The following is a 23,421-nucleotide window of genomic DNA, read 5'->3' as shown; positions in this document are numbered from 1 at the left end:
TTCCTTAGAATGCTTGTGAGAAAAAGTATCCAATATTTAAGAGCAATCATGGGGAAAATATAATCCACAGAGTGTTTTAAAACTGAAATCCTGATTACAAAGATGATGGTCATGTTTTTTAAAAGAATCTTGTTTTTTTATTGTGTTGTTTTTTTTTTTTATTGGCTCAGGGGCTACATTTAGAGAAAAGAAAGGAAAATTACTTCAAAAATACTAATAAAAACAGATTTATAGATGATTAGTCTTAGAAGGAAGTGTTCAGAGAGCATCTGGTAATAACGAGGAAACTGAAGTCTTTTAAAAATCTCAGCATCTCCTAAAAACTTCCCAGCATGACTCATCCCAAATTCATTTCTAATGGTATTCATGTTTAAGGATAACAGTGGAGATCTCAAATCTGATGTAGTTATCCATTTTCTAAGTGCACACATGGAGATGCTAGAGAGGGAAGGTTTTATCCTAATAAGGAAAGCCAGAACACAGCCAAGCCTAGTCACCCCACTATTGTAAATGTGCAAGGAATAAATCAGAAGATCTTCGGTGCTGCAGCAAGCACGGGTACACAACAACCAGGTCCTTTGCAAAGTCTCATTAAATGCTGACCTTTCGTAGGATTGAAGAGAGACCAGAAAGTGTCTGCATGCTTCCATTTCCCTCTACTTTGTATTCTGCACCACACACATTTTGTGCATTTCCGTACTTTTTGGTGGTGATTTCACTGTTTAAAATTCAGCATCGTGCTGAAGTGCTGCCTACAGTTTCTAAGTGCAGGAAGGCTGAGACGGGCCTTATGGACAAAATACATTTTGTCCAGGCATCAGGTATAGTTGTTGCCTGTGAGTTCACTGTTAACAAATCTATACTAATAATAGAGGATTATGCAAATTGTCCGGGACGCCATCACAGTAACAGTAACGACTAAGCAGCAGGCTGTGTGGGGCGACCAGGCTGGCAGGGGGGTTAGTGAGGGGTAACCAAATGACTGAACAGCAGGCTGCGTGGGGCCAGGCCAGCGTTGTGTGGAGTGACCAAGCCAGCAGGGGTGGGGGACAGTTGGGGTCGATCAGGCTGGCAAAGGGGGCAGTTAGGGGTGACCAGGCAGGCAGGCAGGTGAGAAGTTAGGAGCCAGTGGTCCCGGATTGCGAGAGGGATGTCCAACTGCTGGTTTAGGCCCGATCACGGTTTAGGATCGGGCCTAAACCATCAGTCAGACAGGGTCCCGGATTGGAGAGAGTGCAGGCTGGGCTAAGGGGACCTCTACCCCCCCACCCCCCCAATGCACGATTTTTGTGCACCGGGCCTCTAGTCAATAATAAACAGAGACACACATGGAACCAGGTTAGGTATTTACCAGTTGACAAAAATGTGACCAGAGGTTCACAGGAACTGAATCCTGTACTTCCCCTAAGGGTTATCATGCAGGATTCACTAATTCAGTGTCCTTGGCAACTTTATAGAACATAAATACTGTGAAAAATGACAATCAATTGTATTTTTTTAATGCTTTCTGACTTTTTAAAAAATATCATACAGAGAAAGGCCTTTTGCCTCTGAGATTTTTTTTTATTTTATTTATTTTTAAAATCCTCACCCGAGGATATTTTTCCATCGATTTTAGAGAGAGTGGAAGAAAGAGGGAAAAACAGAGAGAAATAGTGACGTGAAAGAAACACACCGATTGGTTGCTTCCTGGTCTGGGGAGGAGCCTGCAACCGGAATTGAACCCAAGACCCTTTGGTCCACAGGCCGACGCTCTATCCACTAAGCCAAACCGGCTAGGGCTATTTTATTCTTTTTTATTTTATTATTTTAAAATAATCTAGTTATTCCCTAGTCCTTTAATGATTTCATTTTCTTATACTTCCATTGGTACTTCATTTGGAATTTCTGATGTAAGGTATGAGAAAGAAAGTAGCATATGTACATGCTGTGGTCCTAAAGCCACGTGTTGAATAGTTCCTTTTCCTACCAGCTGATTTTAAGATCCGGGTACTGTGCTTAGGCTACGAATGGTAAGAGTTCCAAAGTTGCTGTATCTTCTGAAACCAGATTTATTTAAAAAAAACAACAAACACTGACATGATAGAGATATTATCAAAGACTCTCTATTTTACATGACATGCACCCCCCTTCCCCAAATTCCACACTGCTCGCACCATCTTTAACAAGTCAAAAGCCCTGGCCAGGCACAAGTGTTTCTCTTACCAGCACTAGAGTGAATGTCAAATTAGGCCGAGTGTGTAAGTACAGACTTAGGACTCCATGGGTGTAATCTTCATGCAGTTGTTAGAAAGCAGTTTTAGGCGGGCAGGCCTCAAATGGGGATCCCAGACCTTAACCTTAGATCTACCAGGCTGTGGTTTACCACTCAATTCAGAAACATCCTTAGCCAAAGTCTGCCAGGCAAGTCTGTGATTACAAAGACATGATCTATTTAAAGACAGGCTCTAATAATGAAACACCCACAGAACAGTTCAGGGAGAAAAAATCCATGTACTAAGAGGTTACAGGAACTCTATGATCTCTGGATCTTCTGTGGAAGGCATGAGAGCCACTGGAGGTGAGCCACCGGAACACACTAACATCTCTAAAGTTACAACAGTCAGCTTCCCAAGCAGTCATTTCAATCCGGATTTATTCAACCGACGTCAGGTCCATTTTGTTGGAGGATGAGCCCCAAAACGCTGAAAAGATCGCCACTGTCTAAATGTAAGTTTGAGGAAGCTTCCTACTTTGTGACTTGATTGTATGAATTTCTGCTATAAAGTGAATGAGCTGCCCTGGGGTGTGGCTCAGTGGTTGAGCCTAGACCAGTGGTCGGCAAACTCATTAGTCAACAGAGCCAAATATCAACAGTACAACGGTTGAAATTTCTTTTGAGAGCCAAATTTTTTAAACTTAAACTATATAGGTAGGTACATTGTTATTAACTTAATTAGGGTACTCCTAAGCTGGCCTTTGCTAAAAACGTCCTCAATCTGATTGAGGTACGTTCGCTGAGGTTGACCCCTTCCAACTCTCCCATACATCTTCTTTCACTCCACAACGTTCCCTAAAATTAACTTAATAAACTTTACTTAAAGTTTTAAGTCAACTTCGCACTGTACGTGCGCGCCCACATGTGGTATTTTGTGGAAGAGCCACACTCCAGGGGCCAAAGAGCCGCATGTGGCTCTCCAGCCGCGGTTTGCCGACCACTGGCCTGGACCTATCCCGGTCAGAGCACATGCCCGGGTTGCCGGCTAGATCCCCAGTGTGGGACATACAGGAGGCAGCCAATCAATATTTCTCTCTCTCCTTTCCTCTCTGAAATCAATAAAAGTATATTAAAAAAATAAAGTGAATGAGCTGGGTTACAGGCATGCCAAGGGCACAATTTCAGACTTCCGGTTCGCACAGCAAGGAAAACTGACTCTGAAAAGAAAGACACGATGGGATCTATTTCTCACCACGCGCCCGGCCCTGCGTTACCTATGTCGGCGATGAGGCTGCCGGGCTCCTGGTCCTGGAGGAACTGGCGGACGCGGGGCCAGGCTTTGCCCTGCAGGTCGCTGAGGTACCGGGCAGTGCTCTCATACACGTCGTGCACGTGCTGCTTCTCCAGCTGGGCCGCCTCATGGTCCATCCTGGGGAAACAGGGCCACCCCAAGAAAGGCCGGTCAGAGGCGGCTGAAGGAGGAGGCACGTGTCCTAAACCTGGGAACCTACCACTGCCCAAGGCTGTGCTGATCTTCACTAGAAGCTGCAAAGAGTAAAGCCTTCACCACAGCTGTCAAAAGACTCAAAAATGCATCGGTTTTACTGGCAAGTCCTCAGAAAATAATGGTTTGGGAATGAGCTGGTCATGGTCATTTTCTGTGCAAGATCAGCTCTAAATTTTGGAAGCACATACCAAAGATTCACTTGGATAAAATCGTTCTGATGATAAATAGATTTTTAAAATGTGTAACATGCAGCTCACCACTCCAATCCAGTCACAAAGCCCGATTGATTCTACCTTTTTGTAGTGTCTCTGGATTCCAACCATTTCTCTACATCCCAGGGATGCTATTTTAGAAAGGGTACTTACTTCTTTACCTGAATTATGTCAACAGTCTGTAAGCAGGTGTTTTTTGGGCCCTTCAATCCTTTTCTTCAATTTTGCCACAACTATTTCTATAAAATATAAATCTAATTGTGTTGCTTCCTAGCTGAGACTTCTTCAAAGGCATTTCATACTTGTCTGATCAAGTTCAGGTGTCTTAGGAGGGCATACAAGTCTCTTTCTGACCTGGCCTCAACTTGCCTCTTGAAGCCATTTCTCACCATCCTTCGCCAGCATCAGACGAGCTGTGATACTCAGTGATGCACGATTTCTCAGGCGCCACTCATTCCCCCTCGTCCAGGGGCCTGCACCGGCGCTGTGTTTACCTGGCTAACATCACTTTTGTTCACTCTCGGCACAGCATCACCTCTTCCAGAAAGCCTCCCCTGACCTTCTCTGCAGGACAAGGGCAATCAGGAAGGGGTGGGAGAAGTACAAGAGCAGGTCTTAGAGGCCTCTGCTGTTTGGGGCTTAATCTTTTCGTTATTCTCTTGTGGCACGTGAGTGAGGAGCAGCCCAGGGGAATAGCCAGATGCTGAGATTGTGCCTCGTTACCAATCAGTATGAAAGTAAGTTCAAATCATGTAGAACCCAGCTGGCCCTCCTGGTGCAGATCAGCTAGTTCAGTCCTGCCCCTGGCCCTCCCGTTGCATCCCGTGCATCCTGTGAGTGTAGGTGGCTAGTTCGTTAAGGAAGGGAACAAATGGAATCGCACACTAAGCCTGATTCACTAGGGAGCCGAGTCAGACATTAAGCCTGACTTACTAGGAAGCCACAGCACCGACAGGGTCCCCAGGGGCCAGCTGCATCCTCTGCTGAGGGGACTGAATCCCCAGAGTGGGCAGGAAGAAGTGGCTATCAGTCATTAGCCAGGATGGCTGACTGAGGAGTAAAAACATCAGGGGAAATGTCTTTGCTAGGCACACGCGCAGTAGAAGCCAAGATGGTGCAGGGGAGGTAAGCGCATGCGTAGTATAAACCAGATGATGCAGCAAGACTTTGGGGACACACAGTAGGAGCCAAAATGGCAACATAAAGGGGCAAAGTCTAGCATGGAAAACCTGGGGAAAAGACTGAGTTGGATAGAGGGAGGACCCAGCACAAGCCCGCTAAGAGCCAGGGGAGAGACGGGTTAGTTTGAAAGAAAGTCTGCTCTCTCCCAAACCCCAGGGAATATACATTTGCTCATTCACCGGTTGGTTCCAGTGTTCTCTCTCTGTAACAGCAGGTGCTGTGTTTAGGCCTAAACACAGCACCAGTTGCGGCCCAAGTGCAGCCTTGGCAGTGGCTGTGCAGATAGGGCAATGAGACAGAGAAGTTCTGCACCTCTGGGCCCTGGTCCTCCTGGGCTGGGTGAGGACAAGTGTGGGTTTACGGCCCCAGAGACTGGACTTACTCGGCAGTGGGATGGAGCTGAACCATTTGGTCGTGGATGAGACACCAGGCACCTGGGGACAGTCTGTTATTGCTCCAATAAATCTTACCACGACACCTCATCCTCCTCATGGGGGGGCCTCAAAATGCTTTTCTCGTGACTCCGTGGAAGAACCCTCTTTCCACCAGCAACAAAATCTCTTGAGACTATGGAAACATCCTGTTTCTCATCCTCTCTCACACCAGTTTTAGCATCCAATCCACTGATGACTCTTACTTAAAACAATCATTACCACAATTATCATCAAATAACAATAGAGTAGTTCCCCGCCTCCCCCTCATATCCAATTTTGCTTTCTGAGGTTTAAGTTACCCATGGCCAACCACAGTCTGAAAATATTAAATCGAAAATTCCAGAAAGAAACAATTCATAAGTTTTAAACTGTACGCTGTTCTGAGTAGCATGATGAAATCTGTTGCCATCCCCCTACGTCCTGCCCAGGACATGAATTATCCTTTTGTCCATCATATCCACCTCACTTCATCTCATCACGAAGGCATTGTATCATCTCACATCATCATAAGAAGGGTGAGTACAGTACACTAAGATATTTAGAGAGAAAGACCACATTCACATAACTGTTATTACAAACTATTTTATTGTAGTTATTGTTATTAATCTCTTATTGTGCCTAATTTAGAAATTAAACTTTATATATGTATATGTAAACCTCCTATATGTATAGAAAAAACATAGTGCATATAGGGTTCAGTATTATCGATGGCTCAGGCATTCACTAGGAGATACAGGGGACAACTGTATTCTAATTTCATCATTCCTTCTATAGCAAGAAAGAGACTTTTAGGATTTACTCTTTAAACAAATTAGGAGTAGGTTATCCTTAATTACCATGGACCTGCACACAGTCCCAGCAAATCTGGCAAACTCCTAACAGAGTACAGATCTCATTTGTGAGGTCTGACAAAACTTCCACCCAAATTGAAACAGCTTATATTGCACCCTCAACTAGAATTTACAAAGTAAACATATGGCTGGCTACAACTGCCTACACACCAGAAAAAAACCAAAACACTGAGTGCTTTTCTTTTAAATCAAAATCTCAGTAGAATAAAAAAAAATTTTTTCAGTAGACTTAGTCTGTTTAAATGTTTTCCCTTTAAGAGATCAATCAGACAATACAATTTCGAGAACCTAGAACAAATAAACTTTATTGCACTTGCAAATGTTAAGTGGCAATCAACAAAAACTCAATTCCCTTCAATTTGGCTCTAGCTACCAGCTCAGAATTTGTAGTATCTGAACAACACCCCTTGGAGAACGTTCTCTAAGTCCTCTCCTAATTGCCTGGCCTCTACCATAAACAAGTAACTATATTGTGGGAACCATATAAATCTATTTTTTTGTTTTATTATATTTTCCAGTTAATGTTATACACTGCAGAACAAATAGCTGACTGTGAAATCGATTTGTAGCTAGGACTATCCAGTATGACATTTTTGACTCTGTGGATTTAAATTTCCTGCAATATTTTCCATGTGAATTATATATGCAAATTCCTTGAGAATTTGGTAATGTAATTAAGCTAGTAAGACTCGTAGTAAAATAAAAGTGCAGGGTTCAAGGAGAAGCTAGGGAGACAGGGTTTGGTTTAGCCAGGCTTCCTAATCTGTGTGCAGTCAAATTCTGGACCCCTGTAGCTGATGCCTTGTTGGTGAGTCATGAGAGAAGAGAAAATAATTTGAAGGGTAAGGAGAAGTCACATAAAGTAATGCACTGAAAATCTGAAGACTCAATTTGGAGGTTTTTTTTTTAAGTCTTTATTGTTGAAAGTATTACATATGTCCCCCTCCCCCCCCACCTCCATTGGCCTCTTTTAGGCCTTCACCACCCTGTTGTCTGTCCATGGGGATAATGATTATATGCATATAACTTATTTTGTTGATCTGTACCCACCTATCTCCACCTTCCCTCTGAGATTCCACAGTCTCTTCCAAGCTTCTATATCTCTAGACCTATTTTCTTCATCAGTTTATTTTGTTCACACATATGAGTGAGATCATGTGATACTTACCTTTCTCTGACTGGCTTATTTCGCTTGGCATAATATTCTTCAGGTCCATCCAGGCTGTTTCAAAGGGTAAGAAATGCTTCTTTTTTACTGCTGCATAGTATTTCTGAAGTTAGTCTGTCCCATGCTTCTCTGTCTTTGGATCTATTTTGTTCAACAGTTCATCCAATTGGGAGTTTTTTAAGAGCAACAGAAAGAGGTTTTAAGTTGGTAGATGAGTTGGGGGGCAACATGATTGGATTTACAATATTAAAATATCACTTTAGGTATATCTAGCTCTGAGTAGGCTAGACTATCTATTGTCTTTATTTGTCCAACCAAGTTCACCTTCCTACTTCTAATAATTTGTATCTTGCCTTCCCTGGATGGGCATGTGACCTAGCCCTGGCCAATCATGGTATCCTATATTCCTGGACACAATCATTGGTTCAAGGGTGGCCAGGTGATAAAAGCTGAGCCAATCAGAGCCCTTCCTCGAGATAGCTCAGTGTAGAGCCAAAGAAATGTTGGCCTTGCCTCTGGCATCACAGAGCAGGAAAGGCATAAAGGTCAGGCTGCCACTGGCCATTTTCTTCCCCAGGAAAAGACATGGATGAGAGTTGAAGAAAATGAAGTCAGGGGAGCAAACAGAATAAGAGACAAATGGAGAGGAAAAACAAAACAAAACATGGCAGCAGAGTGTCCTGCTTCCGGTCCCTGAGACTAGTCCTTGAAGTCTTGTGAGCCACTCCTTACCCTTCCCGACTCAGTCAGTAAACTCCTCTATCGCTCCTCACTGAGGTCTTTGCTGAAGTCAGCAGGCAGCTCTCTCTCATCTGAAATGCTCTCCTATCACCTACCCGCTCCAAAATCTCACCTGGCCTTCAGAGTCTCGCACAGCTTCCTCCTCCTATAGCTAAAAACAATCTCTCCCAGTATTTTTGTGTCCTGCGTATTTATTATCTCTGTCACTCTTAGGGCATTTCTCCCGATACCATCTTGAACTCTATACTCTGTATATGCCCCCAACTAGATTGGAAGATCCTGGAGGGAAGGAACTGGACCCAGGGCTGTCACTCAGTAATTAACTGTAGAATCAATGGATCAATGAGCTGTTTCCTAAGCATCCTCTGCAAGACAACAGATTTCCTGCCCTAGCAGAGGCCTGTTTTAGAGCTATAACCTAGGCATACAACAGCCACACTCGTACCTGGAAATTAAATTTTTTTAAATTTTAATAGTTACTCATCGCCCCCAAATGCACCTGTGGCCATCACCGCCCTCCTGGATCGCTGCAGCGCCCACCGGGGGGCAGTAGCGCCCACTTTGGGAATCACTGAGCTATACCCTAGGCATGCAACAGCCACACTCATATAACTAAAAAAATGTAAATTGTTCTCCCACTATAAAAACCACAGAAGACACAGTATTTAAAATGAGGGAATAAAACTCTGTTTTACATTTTAAAGATGTATTTAAACTATAATTCTAAAATAAAAATACAAGTTGGTCAAGACAGTTCAAAGAATTTACTTATACTTAATCATAAAATACATGGGTGTTTTTGTTTTTTTTTAGCTTTTAACAGGTGATTCTTCAAACTTAACATTTACATAATTACTTTCAAGTACAAATTATATTGCAAACTTTTGTATAATAAAAAAGTATCATTTAGCAATGCTTTTATGTTCTAGAAAAGCATTTTACACTCTAAAAAACCCCAAATACTGTAGAGTCTTGTAATTTTAACTTAGTCTGTACAACTATTTTCAAATTCTTTTTCCTACCTAGTGTAAAAATAAATTCCAACTTTATATCATTGTCATAAACTTAAAATTATAGGAATTGGGATTAATTAGGTTTACTAAACATGGACAGGGCCCAAAACCTCAGATTATTTAAACTGTAGTAATAGCTAAAAGCAACTAACCTGAGTCATCTTGTGATTACAGGAAAATTACTTCTTGTCTTTGTGAATCATGGCAATTTCCACCCTCAGAGAGTGACAGTTGTTGCTCACAACCTTCTCAGTGTGAAAGGTGAAAAGTACTAGGGTGACATCAAGTAGAGATTCCTTCACATGATGAGCCACTCTGCAGGGGACACAGGCCCTATTAGGAAAAAACAAACAAATGGTAAGTGTTATTTTACATAATAAAAATGTGGAGTCCAGGTTGACCTCTGGATCTATCCAGATATTACCCAGAGAAGACGGGATGAGAAAGAACTGTTAAGATCTGTGGAATACGCCAGAACTCTAAGAGCAGTTTCTGAATTAATTCCTAAGCTTTCTGTAAAATGCACTGTACTTTGCCCTAAAATTAAATTGAATGGTTTCATCTTGTCCCCGGAAAAATTACAAGCACACAGAGTCAACTTGGAATACAGTGGCTTAATTAAATGTACTACCTATTTAAGACACTATTACTAAATTGTGCTAAATCATTCCAGTACTGTTCAATATTTGTTCGTATTATCAGCTACTTCCATGCCACTCTGACAAGTTCTCCTATTCTTCTTGCTCACATTCACTTTTTGCATTTTTCATAACAGAGTGGGTCTGACATGAAACCCATCAAAAAGCTCTCAGTTACTAAAAAATTTTAAAAAAGGACCTTGTATGCCAAAAAGCACTCTGCAATGCAGAGGTCTTAGGGGAACAAAATGAGGTCTGAAGAGCTGGTGTGGTAGGAAAAGCCCAACCTGTGAAATCTCGGGCCAGATTCCTCATCTGTAAATGAGGCAAATGGACCTCAATGTGATCACAGTGCTCAACCATTTTTGTAGACTTCATATCCTTTGTGTGTGCACCTCACTGCCACAAACTGCACCTCTTACTATGTACAGTGATTCTCAAGATGGTGGGGTGCATGTGGCTTTCCCCACCTTCCTCCTGTCCCCCATCCCACCCCAATCTGGGTCCTTGTTTAAGAATCAATGATTTGGGTATGCTTTGAAAAGCTCTCTGGTCTTTGGAATATTTAAACCCCAGTCATCTCTCCATCCATCATATGCAGGTATATAATCTGTACCACTGAGAACTGCAAAGCGTGACTCTGTAGGAAGAATATTTAAGAAGGATCTTGCCCAGCTGGTGCTGCTCAGTGGTTGAGTGTCGATCTATGAACCAAGTGATCATGGTTCCATTCCCAGTCAGAGCACATGCCTGGGTTGTAGGCTCAATCCCAGTAGGGGGTGTGCAGGAGGCAACCCATCTATGATTCTCTCTCATCATTATTGATGTTTCTTTCTCTCTCTCCCTCTCCTTTCCTCTCTAAAATGAATAAAAACATATTTTTAAAAAGAAGAAGGATCTTGAAAGAGCTGTTAGTCAAAGGACCTCATCTTTCCTCATGCACTGTCAGAGCTTGCATTAATCATAGAGAAGGCATGTTCATTTATGGAGCCTTGTGCCCTTCCTGCAACTAAAGGCTCTCATTTGCAATCACTCTTCCCTGGCCTGACCTAGGCGCTCCACTGTCACCAGCCAACGCTGTCTGGGCACCTTCCCTTCAGCCTTCAGCGCCTAAATGGATTAGCTGCCCTGACAGGCTTATATCCAAGCAGAAGCTCAGGAGACAGCAGGGGTAAGTCAGGTACAGGTGGAGTGGGTGACTCTAAGCATGGGAAACAGCGTATGCAAAAAGGAAGAAATGAGAGCGATGACAATCTCTGATGAACTTCCAGTAGATTAACAACAATTAACAGCAAGACACAAAACACAGACATACATTAATTACTTACTGTCAGCCAGGCCATTATAAGCATTTAACATATATTAAATTGTGGAGTCTATCAAATTACTATATGAAATAGAAACTACTGGGTCCCTCATTTTATAGAAAAGTAAGGCAGAGATTACATAGTGACTTTCTAAGGTTACCTAGCTAGTAAATGGCAGAGGCAGGATTTGAACCACTTAACTATACACACTTCACTTTAGTGTTGGTGGGAGGGAAGGAGGAGGGGAAGACTGTGGTGCCATATAAGCCTGGAAGAGTAAGCGGGAGTCAGACCACAGAGGGCCTAGTTGAAGTTTGGACTTTATCCTGAACATAATGGGGAACCACTGAATTATTTTAACAAGAGAAATGACAAAATTTGATTTGGGGTTTTTTAACTCTTCTCTGGCAATAGTGTAGACTGGTATTACCTGGCCAGCTTCACAATGAAGATAGAGAAAGAACCTGATTAAATACTTTAGACAGAACCATAGGAGATTAGATGAAGAGAGATTGTGTAGAGTAAGAAAAGGAATGAGGTTAGAACATCAAGGATTGTCAATATTTAACCCTTGTAAATTATCATTAAAGGAGAGGTTAGCATGTGCTGCCTCTACCATAATTAAATTTAATTAAAAATATAGGGACCAAGAATCTACTGGGTAAAAGATGGGCAGTCCCCATCTCAAGAAGCTACAGCCTAATCAACAGCAATGCAGAAGAAGGATGACAAAAATGACAAGAGTAGGTAGCAAGCATGAGTGTTTGATAGAAAAGTAGAGGTAGCATGCAATATTAGCCTTTATAATTGTCTCTGAGTATTACTCCCTCTAAATAATGAGGGTGCTGTTCTAAGAATATTCCCTATGTTACACAGAACTCCTTAATGATGCAAAAGAGAGAGATCATAGGAGAAATGGTAAGAAAGGAACACCTGATATTTCTGATTGAAATCTTACACGTAGAACACACTCAGGACTTCAGAACAATAAAACATGCGGCACTGGGACAATATGACCCTCTCTGGATTTCCAACAGGTACCAACAGGTTACTCTGGAGTAAATATATTTTGAAAGAAAGTGGAAAGAAATGAGGGGAGTTTATCCTAAGGGAAAGGGATCAAATATTCCCCCCCCCAAATACTTTGTTTTTCTTGAAAAGTTCAAGCACTATGTGCCTACATTGAATTCATTTGGGAGTAAGGTATTATCTTTAAAATCTAAATGCAGAAAATGAAGGTGATACCATCTTGGGGACTGTGTGTGCACGCACGCATGGCAGGGCAGACGGGAGGCAAAAACAAAACATGAAAGACCAGAACTCGCAGCACAATACTGATGGTGAGAGCTGTTATCAAAGGTGGCTCCTCCACAGGAGAGGACTCGGCCCTATTCATCGGAACTCGATTACAAGTCATTCTGATTTGTAGATGAGAGAAGGCCAGAAAAGAACGAGGAAATGAAATAGATGAGATTCAAGATAAATGAAAATGTAACACTGAGCATCCCTCAGTGGTGTCATTGCGGGGGTATAATGTCCATTATTGTGGGGGTATATTGTCTTTACCTGAAGGCTAGACTAACACACACAAACACACACACACATACACACACACACACTATTTAAAAGTTTATTTATTGTCACCAGTAGCACATACGTGAATGTGCAATATACCCCATGAATTGGTGTCAATTTGACCAAACCGGCTCTCAGCCTGTGTGAGGATGAAGGTCATTGGAGTCAAGCACAGCAGCCGGGAGAAGGCTGCTCTGTTATTGTGAAAGGAGACCAGAGGAACAGAGCTTTGAGCCTCCTTCCTCTTAGGAGAGGAGGTTCCGGCAGGTGGGCGGCAAGGAATGCCACAGCCATTTAACTGTCAAACGACTGTTCAAGAAGGAGTTTTACCTGAAGACCATGGTAGTCAATGACAAAACTACCAATTAGGTGATGCTTTTCTAAGAATGGAATTAAGGGAGAAATGTGAGGACAAATTATGTATTAGTGTATTTCATTAAGTGTTTCTAATACAATTGACCCCAAAGAGCTGCTCATGGGATTATTGATAAAAACATCTGATTGTACATTTGAGGGTCGGAAAGAGAGTCATGCGCATACAAAGTGCAGTAAATTCGGGACTGTCAGGTATCTTTTTTTTTTTAAATGTTTTATTGATTTTTTTTATAGAGAGGAAGGGAGAGGGATTGAGAGTTAGAAACATATAAGAGAAAGGAACATCGATCAGCTGCCTCCTGCCCACTCCCTACTGGGGATGTGCCCGCAACTAAGGTACATGCCCTTGACTGGAATCGAACCTGGGACCTTTCAGTCTGCAGGCTGACGCTCTATCCACTGAGCCAAACCAGTTAGGGCAAGGTATCTTGTCCTACAGATTCCGCCTGTGTCTCACTCCTCTTATGTGTCTCCCATCATTTCCCCCATTGCCTCACCCCGAGTTTAGGCCCTAACCTAGCAGTCCAGGATTTCTCACTCTTGTGGATTTCACAGACCCCCACATTTTCAAAGGGATATTTGGAGAACCAGAGGGACCAGCTGACTCTTTACCCAAAGGCTATACCATCACACACACACACACACACACACACACACACACACACACACTTAAAACCTATAATTTATTGTCCCCATTAGAACATAGATGAATGGACAATTTACCCACACAAAAGTTGGGAGACCATAATTTCAAACTTTAAATAAGTCCTTTAAAAGTGAGTAAAATTTAGCTTTAGGAAAACTGACTAAACCTTCTTTAATTTTCTCATTCTACTACAGATTGATGAAAGCATTGTCACAAACCAAGACTGGATTGAAGAGCTGAGTTTGGGGTAAATTTTATGTTTTGTATATTTTAGCACAATTTTAAAAACAACCGATTTCAGGCTCTTCTGAAGGCCTGTTGGTTATTCTAGCAAATTTCAGAACGTGAGAGTAATTGACACCTGATGTCTTTGGGCCCATGACTGTCATGGTCCCTCCACACTGCTTTGTGTTGTGGGGGTGAGGGCTCTGCAAACATTTCCTCTTTGCCAGCAGGGCCCATCAGAGGGAGCCTGGAAGGCTGGAAGGAGGAGGGGTGAGGGGGGGAAAGAAGGGGCCAGCCCCTTTCTGGTTGCTTCCTGTTCCTGCCAGTTACCCAGCAACAGCCCTTGGCCCAGGCAGCAGCATTGGTTTCCAGTAGCAGTTGGTTCCCAAGGTTTTCCACTTTCCCAGAACCAGCTCTTTTGCACATCCGCATGAGATACCTGCCTGGCCGAGCAGCACCCCGGCCAAGAGATCTGTGTCCCAACTCCTCGGGGCCCCTCGTGTGTGCGCTTGATAAATCCGCACTAGCCGGCCACCGTCCCCTTCTCAGAAGTCTGGGTCCCCACTCGCAGACTCCTCCTCCAAGCATCTAGGTTCTGATACCCATTCTCGTTGTTTCCCCAGCACAGGGTGGCAGCTGCAGTTGACTTTGTTGTCCTACCTCATTTGTTCCCTCTGCACTGTCAGTCCTGTAATATCTGTTTAGCCACCTCCTTATACATTTCCTGTCAACATAACTAGGGTGGTTTCTATTTTCCCGACTGAACGCTGACTAGTTCTGCCATGTTTTTGCACTACTGTGCAAAACAATGAAAACAAGAAAGAATTCCATTTCAACAGCCTGCTAGAGTTGGTTATTGTCTGTATTCCCCAAATAGTTTGCAAGCACCATGAAATCGAGCGTTTGGGGTTCACTGATGTATGCACCCACCTCTTTGAACACAGCCTGGCACACAGCAGGTGCCCAATCATCTTTGTTAGATAAATGGATAGGAAACATTGAAACATAAAAAAAACCCAATTTGGTTATGAAAATATGCTTGGAATATATAAAAGTTATAACCATGTGCAAATATATCCAGAAGGGAAGTCAGTAGCTGAACTTTGTAAAACTCTCTTTCTGAAATTCTTAGCAATATCCATTTTCTGCTTTTCTTGTGCTATTTTCTTGTTTAATCATTCTTGTCAGTGGAGGTTTCTCCATATTTTTCTTGTGCATTTTGGCATGTTATCCATGAGAGAGTTGTGCAATGATTCAGTGTGATATGATGATTTACAAAAAGAAATACATATTTGGCCTTTGTCCCCTGTTCCTGGCACATAGCTCCTAAAACCCTTGGAATACCCTATATAAGAGCCATGGGGCCATCATCTCCTGTTATGTTTTGTTTCTATCCCCAGTTCCTGAAATAGCTCCGGAACAGCAAGGTGAAATGAGTGTATTTTGCTATTAATAAATAACAAGTCCCTTTTTACTATACATTAGTTTATGTTAATGAGGTGACCTTCATACAGTCCCTAAGGAGGGGGCTGGTTGCAGTAGTGAATACTGAGAGCACACACAGGAGAGCTTTCCCTTTACAGTCAGTCAATAAAACACACAACTTGAAAATGGAAACACCAATAAAATGCCTTAAAGCTCACAAAGAAAACTTCAAAGGCAGAACTCGGAGCATTTTGTTCTGACCCAAAAACACTGTCCAGGGAGAGGAACACCTGGGCCCAGGGCTGTCACTGGCAGCGTGACCTCGGACAGGTCACTTAGCCTCTCTAGGTATCTGTTACCTTCTCTCAGATATCAAGAAATTACCCTTCCTCTTTTAAGGCTCTGATTTTCATATAAAACATGCTTTAACATCCCCAAAGCACAACATAACTTTAAAGCACTCGTAACCTACACCAAACGTGAATTTCTTCTCTCAGTTCCCAAACCCAGTGCTACGCACAGACTGAGCCTGGAAAAGTGCGAAGTGACTGACAGCACGCAGTCTAATGCAGAGCTCTGGTGCCAATGCCTACTTCCAGTTCCAAATGAAATTATAATTTTCTGTAGCTAATACTTAAACGTATTTTTATTGATTTCAGAGAGGAAGTGAGAGGGAGGGAGAGATAGAAACATCAATGAAGAGAGGGAATCATTGATTGGCTGCCTCCTGCAAGCCCCCAACTGGGGATTGAGCCTGCTACCTGGGCATGTGCCCTGACCAGGAATTGAACCATGACTTCCTGGTTCATAGGTTGGCATTTAACCACCGAGCCACACCAGCCAGGCTGTAGCTAATACTTTTTAAACTTGGTTGGATATTTTCAAGACCCTAATCGGTGGCATGGTATTAATATTGGAAGCTGCACTAAATGTCTGACACACTGGAGTTCATGGCAAAGGTCAGAAAAGACCAGGTCAGGGCAGTGACTCTTTTCTTTCACTGACACCTAAAGGTGTAAGACAGCCCAGGTCAGCGCGAGATCCCAACAGTGGATCTGAACAGTGGAGCGCAGGCTGCCTGAGAAGTGCCCTGCACGGGCCGCGGAGCCGTGAGGTGAGCTGGAAGAACGGTGCACGCGGGGTGAGAGCACCTGCCATAAGCTCTCTCTTTGCTGTTATGTGTGATGAAGCATGGAGTGCAATAGAAAAGTCAATCAAATGCCACTTTAGAAATAAAGAGAACAGAGGGAAAACAGGCTTACATAAAACAGATCTCAGAACCAGAAGTTCAAGGTCAGTGAAAGAACAGACTGCTGTGTTTAACAACAACAGATGTCTACAAAAGTTAACAGAGTAAAATTGTTTTTTTGTTGTTGTTGATTGTGACCAGTATTTTCATACAATTTTGTCCACAGAAGCAAAATAGAGCATGCGTGTGTTTTATTTATACATCAATAACACATACACTTACAAGCCAATGTGAGCACAAAAGTGCAGCTCGGTCAGCGAGCGCAGGAGAGCGGGTGTCATCAGCAGAGCCAGGGCTCTGGTTTCACGTAAGCAGGTAAGTAGGAGTATCTCTGTGATGACTCCTAAGTGCTGCAGATCTGTTGCTTCTCTCTGGGACGCTGGTCAGGCCAGGCCAGGGGGTGAGTAAGGGGCACGCTGTAAATCCATCACAGCTCAGCAACTGTAGTGCCTGGAGAAGGCCTACTGGGAGAGGTGGGGGTGCAGGTCCAGGGTCACCTTCTGCGCTGCCTGTCCTACCATCCTGAGGACTGCCCCCCACTCCCCCACCCCCCATGGCAGAGGAGGCAGCTGAACTTTGAGTCAAGGGGGGTATCAGCTCACACCTTGAAAAGTCCCTAAGATTCCTCTGAACCTGATGGCATTCCATAAAAACTCAGATTAGAGAGCAGGAGAGATGTGGGTAATCCATGAGAAGGTATGCTAGCTCTTTATGACAAATAAATCAGAAATGGCTAAAGGATCGATATTTGCATAGGAAAGGAAAATCCTTCTTTAACAGCCATTCCAAAGAGCAAGCCCATGGCTTTCTAGGTTAAAGAGACAGAAACCGGGAAGGTCTGCCCATCCCGTTGCCCCTCCTAACCTCATCCGCATCCAACAGGCTGCATCCCAGTGAAGTCACACATTTTTGCAGACCGCCCTAAACTCTTAGTATGTGTGTCTTTTGTGATTTGGGTAGTATCCCATTTAAAACAGAAATTCATCGATATCATTGTCTCTTTTGAGAGAGAAAGAGAGAGATGAGAGAGAAACAGCAATCAGTCGCCTCCTGTACGTGCCCCAATGGGATTGAACCCGAAACCTAGGTATGTGCCCTGACAGAGAATCGAACCCTCAACCTTTTGGTATATGGGACGATGCTCCAACCAACTAAATCACCCAGCCAGGGCGCAAATTCAAAATCTATTAATAGCTTAGACCCAGTTACTACTTTCATATTCACAATCACGATAAAGACAATGTTCTGAAAAAATGTATTTAAAACCCTTCTGGCATTCTAAGTGGATTAGGATTGTAATTCTACTATGGAAGTGACAGCTCCCATACTTACTTAACGAGAAAAATTGAAAACTCAGAAGGCTTTCCCTTCCCTGGAAATGACCAGTGTTAAAGAGCCACTTTACTTAAGAAGGAATCACTTAGGTACAGTGCATTAGTGGAGACAAGTTAAAAATAACCTAAATGGAGACGGCCTGAGCTGGCCAAACGCCGACAGGAAAAAGTCACCTTAATGTCAGCTCTGTCACAAGGAAAACCTGTGGGGTAAGCAAGTCATTGTTGTCATTTGTCCCTATGACTTCACTGTGGTCGGATGAGGTTCAGACTTTGTGTGGAACTGGTAGGTGGAGCAGGAGTTAAGAATATGACTGGATGTGCTAAGGTCCTGAGGTCAAGATCTAGCTCTGCCACTCTCTAGTCCAGTGATGGCGAACCTATGACACGCGTGTCAGAGGTGACACACGAACTCATTTTTTGGTTGATTTTTCTTTGTAGGCGCATGTGTAAATCTTTTTGCATTTAGTAGATGCTGTGGGCTTGATTTCTTGTTCCTTTCACCACTGAACATCCTGTGAATGGCAGTGTCTCCCACTCACTTAGCTTATTGTCAAGTCCATCATTCTGACTCTGAATCGTGGGTCCTTGCTGGGCTCTGCTAACAGCTTCCATCAGTTTAATGTCATATAGTTTAGACCAGTGATGGCGAGCCTATGACACGCGTGTCAGAGGTGACACGCGAACTCATTTTTTTTGGTTGATTTTTCTTTGTTAAATGGCATTTAAATATATAAAATAAATATAAAATATAAGCCTTTGTTTTACTATGGTTGCAAATATCAAAAAATTTCTATATGTGACACGGCACCAGAGTTAAGTTAGGGTTTTTCAAAATGCTGACACGCCGAGCTCAAAAGGTTCGCCATCACTGCTCTAGTCCTATTATGGAACACACCTGTTCCCAAAACCTTGGATGATATCTCACTTGTGCTTTTGCCTGATACATTAGCATTTAGTTTAACGGATCTAAGATTCCAGGGCACCATTTGTATCTTTAGATGATTATTTCAGAGAGAAAACAAACACAGGAAATGACTTCCCCAGGACCCTAGAGTTAAGCAGTATTTGAGTACAAAACCCACAGAGCATTTCTGCTTCCCCATACAATGTTTTGTGTACTGTAAAAAACACACGTTTATTTTCGCCCTGACCAGTGTGGCTCAGTTGACTGGAGCATCATTCCATATACCAAAAGGTTGCAGGTTCGATTCCTGGCCAGAACACCTACCCAGGCTGGGAGGCAACCTATATATGTTTTTCTCTCACGTCAATGTTTTTCTCTCTCCCTCCCTCTCTCTCTCAAATCAATAAAACATATCCTTAGGCAAGGATTTTTTTTAAAGTTTATTTTCACATTATCTAAAATTTTATTTCCTATACTTCTCATACCTCTGGAGTATGAAACATTGGGATTGATCCTGACAATGAATGCTACCTGATCATAAAATGCCTTTGGATTATAACCTCAGAATGTAAAAATTGAAAGGGACCCTGTAAAATGTAAACAGGGAAATGAAAGTATTGGAAACTCTTTTTTGCTCCTCTGATCTGGGGAAATGAGGCTTTAGCCCTCTGCCATGCCCCTGCCCACTGTGCCAGCTCCTGAACAAAGAGGTGCAGCCCATCTCCAAGGGGCTGAGTCTCCTGGTTACACACCCTAGAAGCCAGACTGCTCTCTGAGCTCCCGCCGCCTGCGGGAGTAGGGGGTGAGGGGATGGTAGTAGTGAGTGCCATCCATCTCTTGTATTAGTCAGAGAGGTCCTATGCTAAATAAATAGGCACTGAACTCAATATTTAGGCCAATTTTAATAAAAGCCCGTGTCACAAAATTTAACATTATAAATAGCTGAGGTTGATCCATTTTCAGTACCAAGGTATTATTTATTTTAATCACTGTTATAAAAATCTTTCTAAAATGTACCACATACCTTTTATATCTTTCTAGACAGCCTATAATGAACACATTTTTCTTGATGACACAGGGGCAAATTATGACAAAGTATTACAGAGCAGCGCTGCTCCCCGGGGCCTGACAGTGTTGGCATCTCCGCTAAGTGCACGAGGCTCTGGGTGCCCTGCCTGCCATCAGCAACCACTTTCCACTCTGTCCCCGTAAGCTCTTCTACTTTCAAATGTGTTGCTTTTGATTGGCTTTGGGCTTAAAACAAAACAAAAACAGAAAACAAAATCTTTTTTGTTGTTGTTAATCCTCACCCGAGGATATTTTTCCACTGATTTGTATGGAGAGTGGAAGAGAGAGGAAAAGACAGAGAGAAACATCCATGTGAGAGAAATACATTGATTGGTTGCCTCCTGCACAGGGCCCGGGCCCGGGAGGAGCCTGCAACCAGGTACGTGCCCTTGGTCTGCAGGCCAATACTCTATCCACTGAGCCAAACCGGCTAGGGCAATGAAATCTTTTGAAATCCTACCTAAAATATGAAGAAAGGGTCGTCAGAGGGGTCAGCTTTGGATAAACGTGGTGACTTCTATGCTGACCAATCTTGGGCCTTCTTGGTTCTGAGTCAATCTGGCTGCTGGCAACGGCTTGCTGCACCTGTGACCTCCTGCTGAGTCCTTGGGCGCTGGCCCTCTGTCCGCCTCTGCCTTTTTTGTTTTGTTTTGTTTTGTTAATCCTCACACGAGGATATTTTTCCATTGACTTTTAGAGAGAGGGGGAGAGACAGGGAGATAGAAACAATGTGAGAGGAGACAAATAGAGTGTTTGCCTCCCACATGCACCCCAACCAGGTCCGGGGATCGAGCCTGCAACTGAGGTATGTGCCCTTGACCAGAATCGAATCCGGGACCCTTCAGTCTGCAGGCTGATGCTCTAACCACTGAGCAAAACCGGCTAGGGCTGCCTCTGCTTTTTAACCAGAACTCCCAAAACCATCTCCTTGCTGTGTGTTCACTTCAGTGCTACTTCTGTTTCGTTTATCCTGAGCTCCTAATAGCTTGGATCTTATAGTTCCTTCCACTGTCTGTAGCAACCCACACCTGCTTAATACTTATGAAAACCAATTCCGGGGGAGGGTTTGAATGTTTACATCACGCACAGAGCTTTCAATTCTAAGTGCCACAATTATGAAAGCTGCACAGAAGTAGGAAATACATCAGTTGAAAGAATGTTCTAATTTGCAGACAGCTTGCATGTATTTTATCAGACTATACTTGACATTTTAAGCTTTCTTGTGTCAGTAAATTATACTTCTCCTAGCAGCAGGAGTTATTAAGTCTGTGCCCAGAATAAACCAGACAGTTTTGGAAAGTTTAATTTTTTTCAGTTTTCATACTCTACTTTATGACTGTGTTTGTCTTTCCAAAAATAAGCCTATAATGATACATAGTCTCTTATTTCTAATTTAAGACTATAAATGCCATTTTTTAACCTTCACAAGGTTTCATCATAATCCGGTAAAAAGTTTCAAAAATTCAAAAATAAAAAAGACAAAAGATTTAATCTGAAACTCCTATGCAAGATGGAAATATTTCTTGATGATGGCTTGTTAAGATGAAGATTGTTAGAAATACAACACTTAATGGAGTCTAGGGTGCCACCTTCATGAGCGGAATCTTATGTTCCTCAAAATTCATACATTGAAGCTCTAACCCAGGGGTGGGCAAACTTTTTGACTCGAGGGCCACAATGGGTTCTTAAACTGGACTGGAGGGCCAGAACAAAAGCATGGATGGAGTGTTTATGTGAACTAATATAAATTCAAAGTAAACATCATTACATAAAAGGGTACGGTCTTTTTTTTTTTTTTTTATTTTAATCCTTTCAAACCGGCCGGGTCCGGCCCCCCGGGCCGTAGTTTGCCCACGGCTGCTCTAACCCCTAATGCAACTGTATTTGGAGATAAGCTCTATAAGCAGGTAATCAAGGTTAAATGAGGTTGTAAGGCTGGGGCCCTGATCCAACAGGATTAGTTTACTTTTAAGAAGAGACACCAGAGAGCTCTCTCCATGTGCACGTAGAGGGAAGCTCATATGAGGACGCAGCGAGAAGAAGGCCATCTGCAAACTAGGAAGAAGGCTCTTACCGGAAACCAGATCTGGGACTTAGAGCCTCCAGAACTGTAAGAAAATAAATTTCCAGTAGGCAGCTAGTTAGATGAAAGACTGGGATGGGGGGAAAAGAAGAGGAAGTCTATTTTGCTTCCAACAGCTAGAGGGGAACAAAAAGGGAACATTAGCTCATACCAGACAGCATGCCCCAAACTAAAAGTAATTCTAAGAAGAGCACAAGGTCAGTAGAGTACATATCGAATTTTTTACAGGGCAGCCACAATAATGAGGAAAGGGAGACTTGAAACCCTTCCAGATGGCCTCGACATCTCGGGTAGTCTAGAAACCTAAAGAATAAGGATATATAGATATACTAGAGGCCCGGTGCACTAAATTTGTGCGGGGGCGGGCATCCCTCAGCCTGGCCTGTACCCTCTCCAATCCGGGACCCATTGGAGGATGTCCGACTGCCGGTTTAGGCCCAATCCAACTGGCAGTCGGACATCCCTCTTGCAATCTGGGACCTCTGGCTCCTAACTGCTTGCCTGCCTGCCTGCCTGATCACCCTAACTGCTCTCCCCTGCAGGCCTGATCCCCCTAACTGCTCTCCCATGCCAGCCTGATCCCCCTAACTGCCTCTGCCTCAGCCTCACCACCATGGCTTTATCCAGAAGGACGTCTGGAAGGTCGCCCGGAAGATGTCTGGCCTAATTAGCATATTACCCTTTTATTAGTATAGATAATCTTTAAGACCCCCCATTAGGTGGGGTGCTCAGACCAGCTGAGGTGCTTGCTTGTATTATATTTGAGTGTATTTTCTTCTGCAATAAAACTTCATTTGCTTTGCCTGCTATTTGTTGTCCCTTGTTTGAATTCATTCCCAAGCAAGACAAGAACCAGGGTGAGGTGGGCTTGAGACCCCTGGTAACATTTTAGCCATCCTGCCTGGGTCTTTGGTTATGGTAGCCCATGCTGACTAAGACGCCATTTATCTTATAATATGCACAGTTATTTTACCAAGAAAGTCAAAGACATGCCATCAACTGTAAGATGTACCCCAATTCCAATGTTGAAATTTGAAATGTTAAAAAAATAAACACAATATTTAAAATAAATAGCAAAAATAATCCGTATGACAATAATGATGAGCTTTTTAAAGTAGCTTTTACCTGAGTAAGGCCAAATAATCTGCTCTAATCATCTTTGTTTGATGGCCTCCTACATTGTTAGAAAATGAGAGGTTGCATAGCTTCATGCATGAGAAAATAGTCAAACATGGGCAAACGGATATAAAACCAAAGCTTAACCTTTTATTGTTACTAGAGGCC

General features: G+C 43.0%; 1 protein-coding gene across 4 annotated transcripts in view; it reads right to left on the bottom strand.

The window, feature by feature from the left end:
• KIAA1456 (KIAA1456 ortholog) overlaps nt 1-23,421 on the bottom strand; it is a 44,427-nt gene that overhangs the window by 5,336 nt on the left and 15,670 nt on the right. For 3 of the 4 annotated variants that reach the window (XM_014537896.1, XM_014537898.1, XM_014537897.1), the window contains exons 2-3: nt 9,458-9,638; nt 3,472-3,626 (exon numbers count right to left, since the gene is read on the bottom strand). In XM_014537896.1, the coding sequence (XP_014393382.1) occupies nt 3,472-3,625 (154 nt within the window). In that variant the 5' untranslated portion in view covers nt 3,626; nt 9,458-9,638. Of the gene's footprint in view, nt 1-3,471; nt 3,627-9,457; nt 9,639-23,421 lie in introns of those variants that run through there. The other variant, XM_014537899.1, reaches the window with a different exon arrangement.

This window comes from Myotis brandtii, unplaced genomic scaffold (assembly GCF_000412655.1).
Source record: "Myotis brandtii unplaced genomic scaffold, ASM41265v1 scaffold185, whole genome shotgun sequence".
Classification (NCBI taxonomy): domain Eukaryota; kingdom Metazoa; phylum Chordata; class Mammalia; order Chiroptera; family Vespertilionidae; genus Myotis; species Myotis brandtii.
Note: the sequence above shows the minus strand (reverse complement) of the source record. Positions and strands in the feature narration are given on the sequence as shown.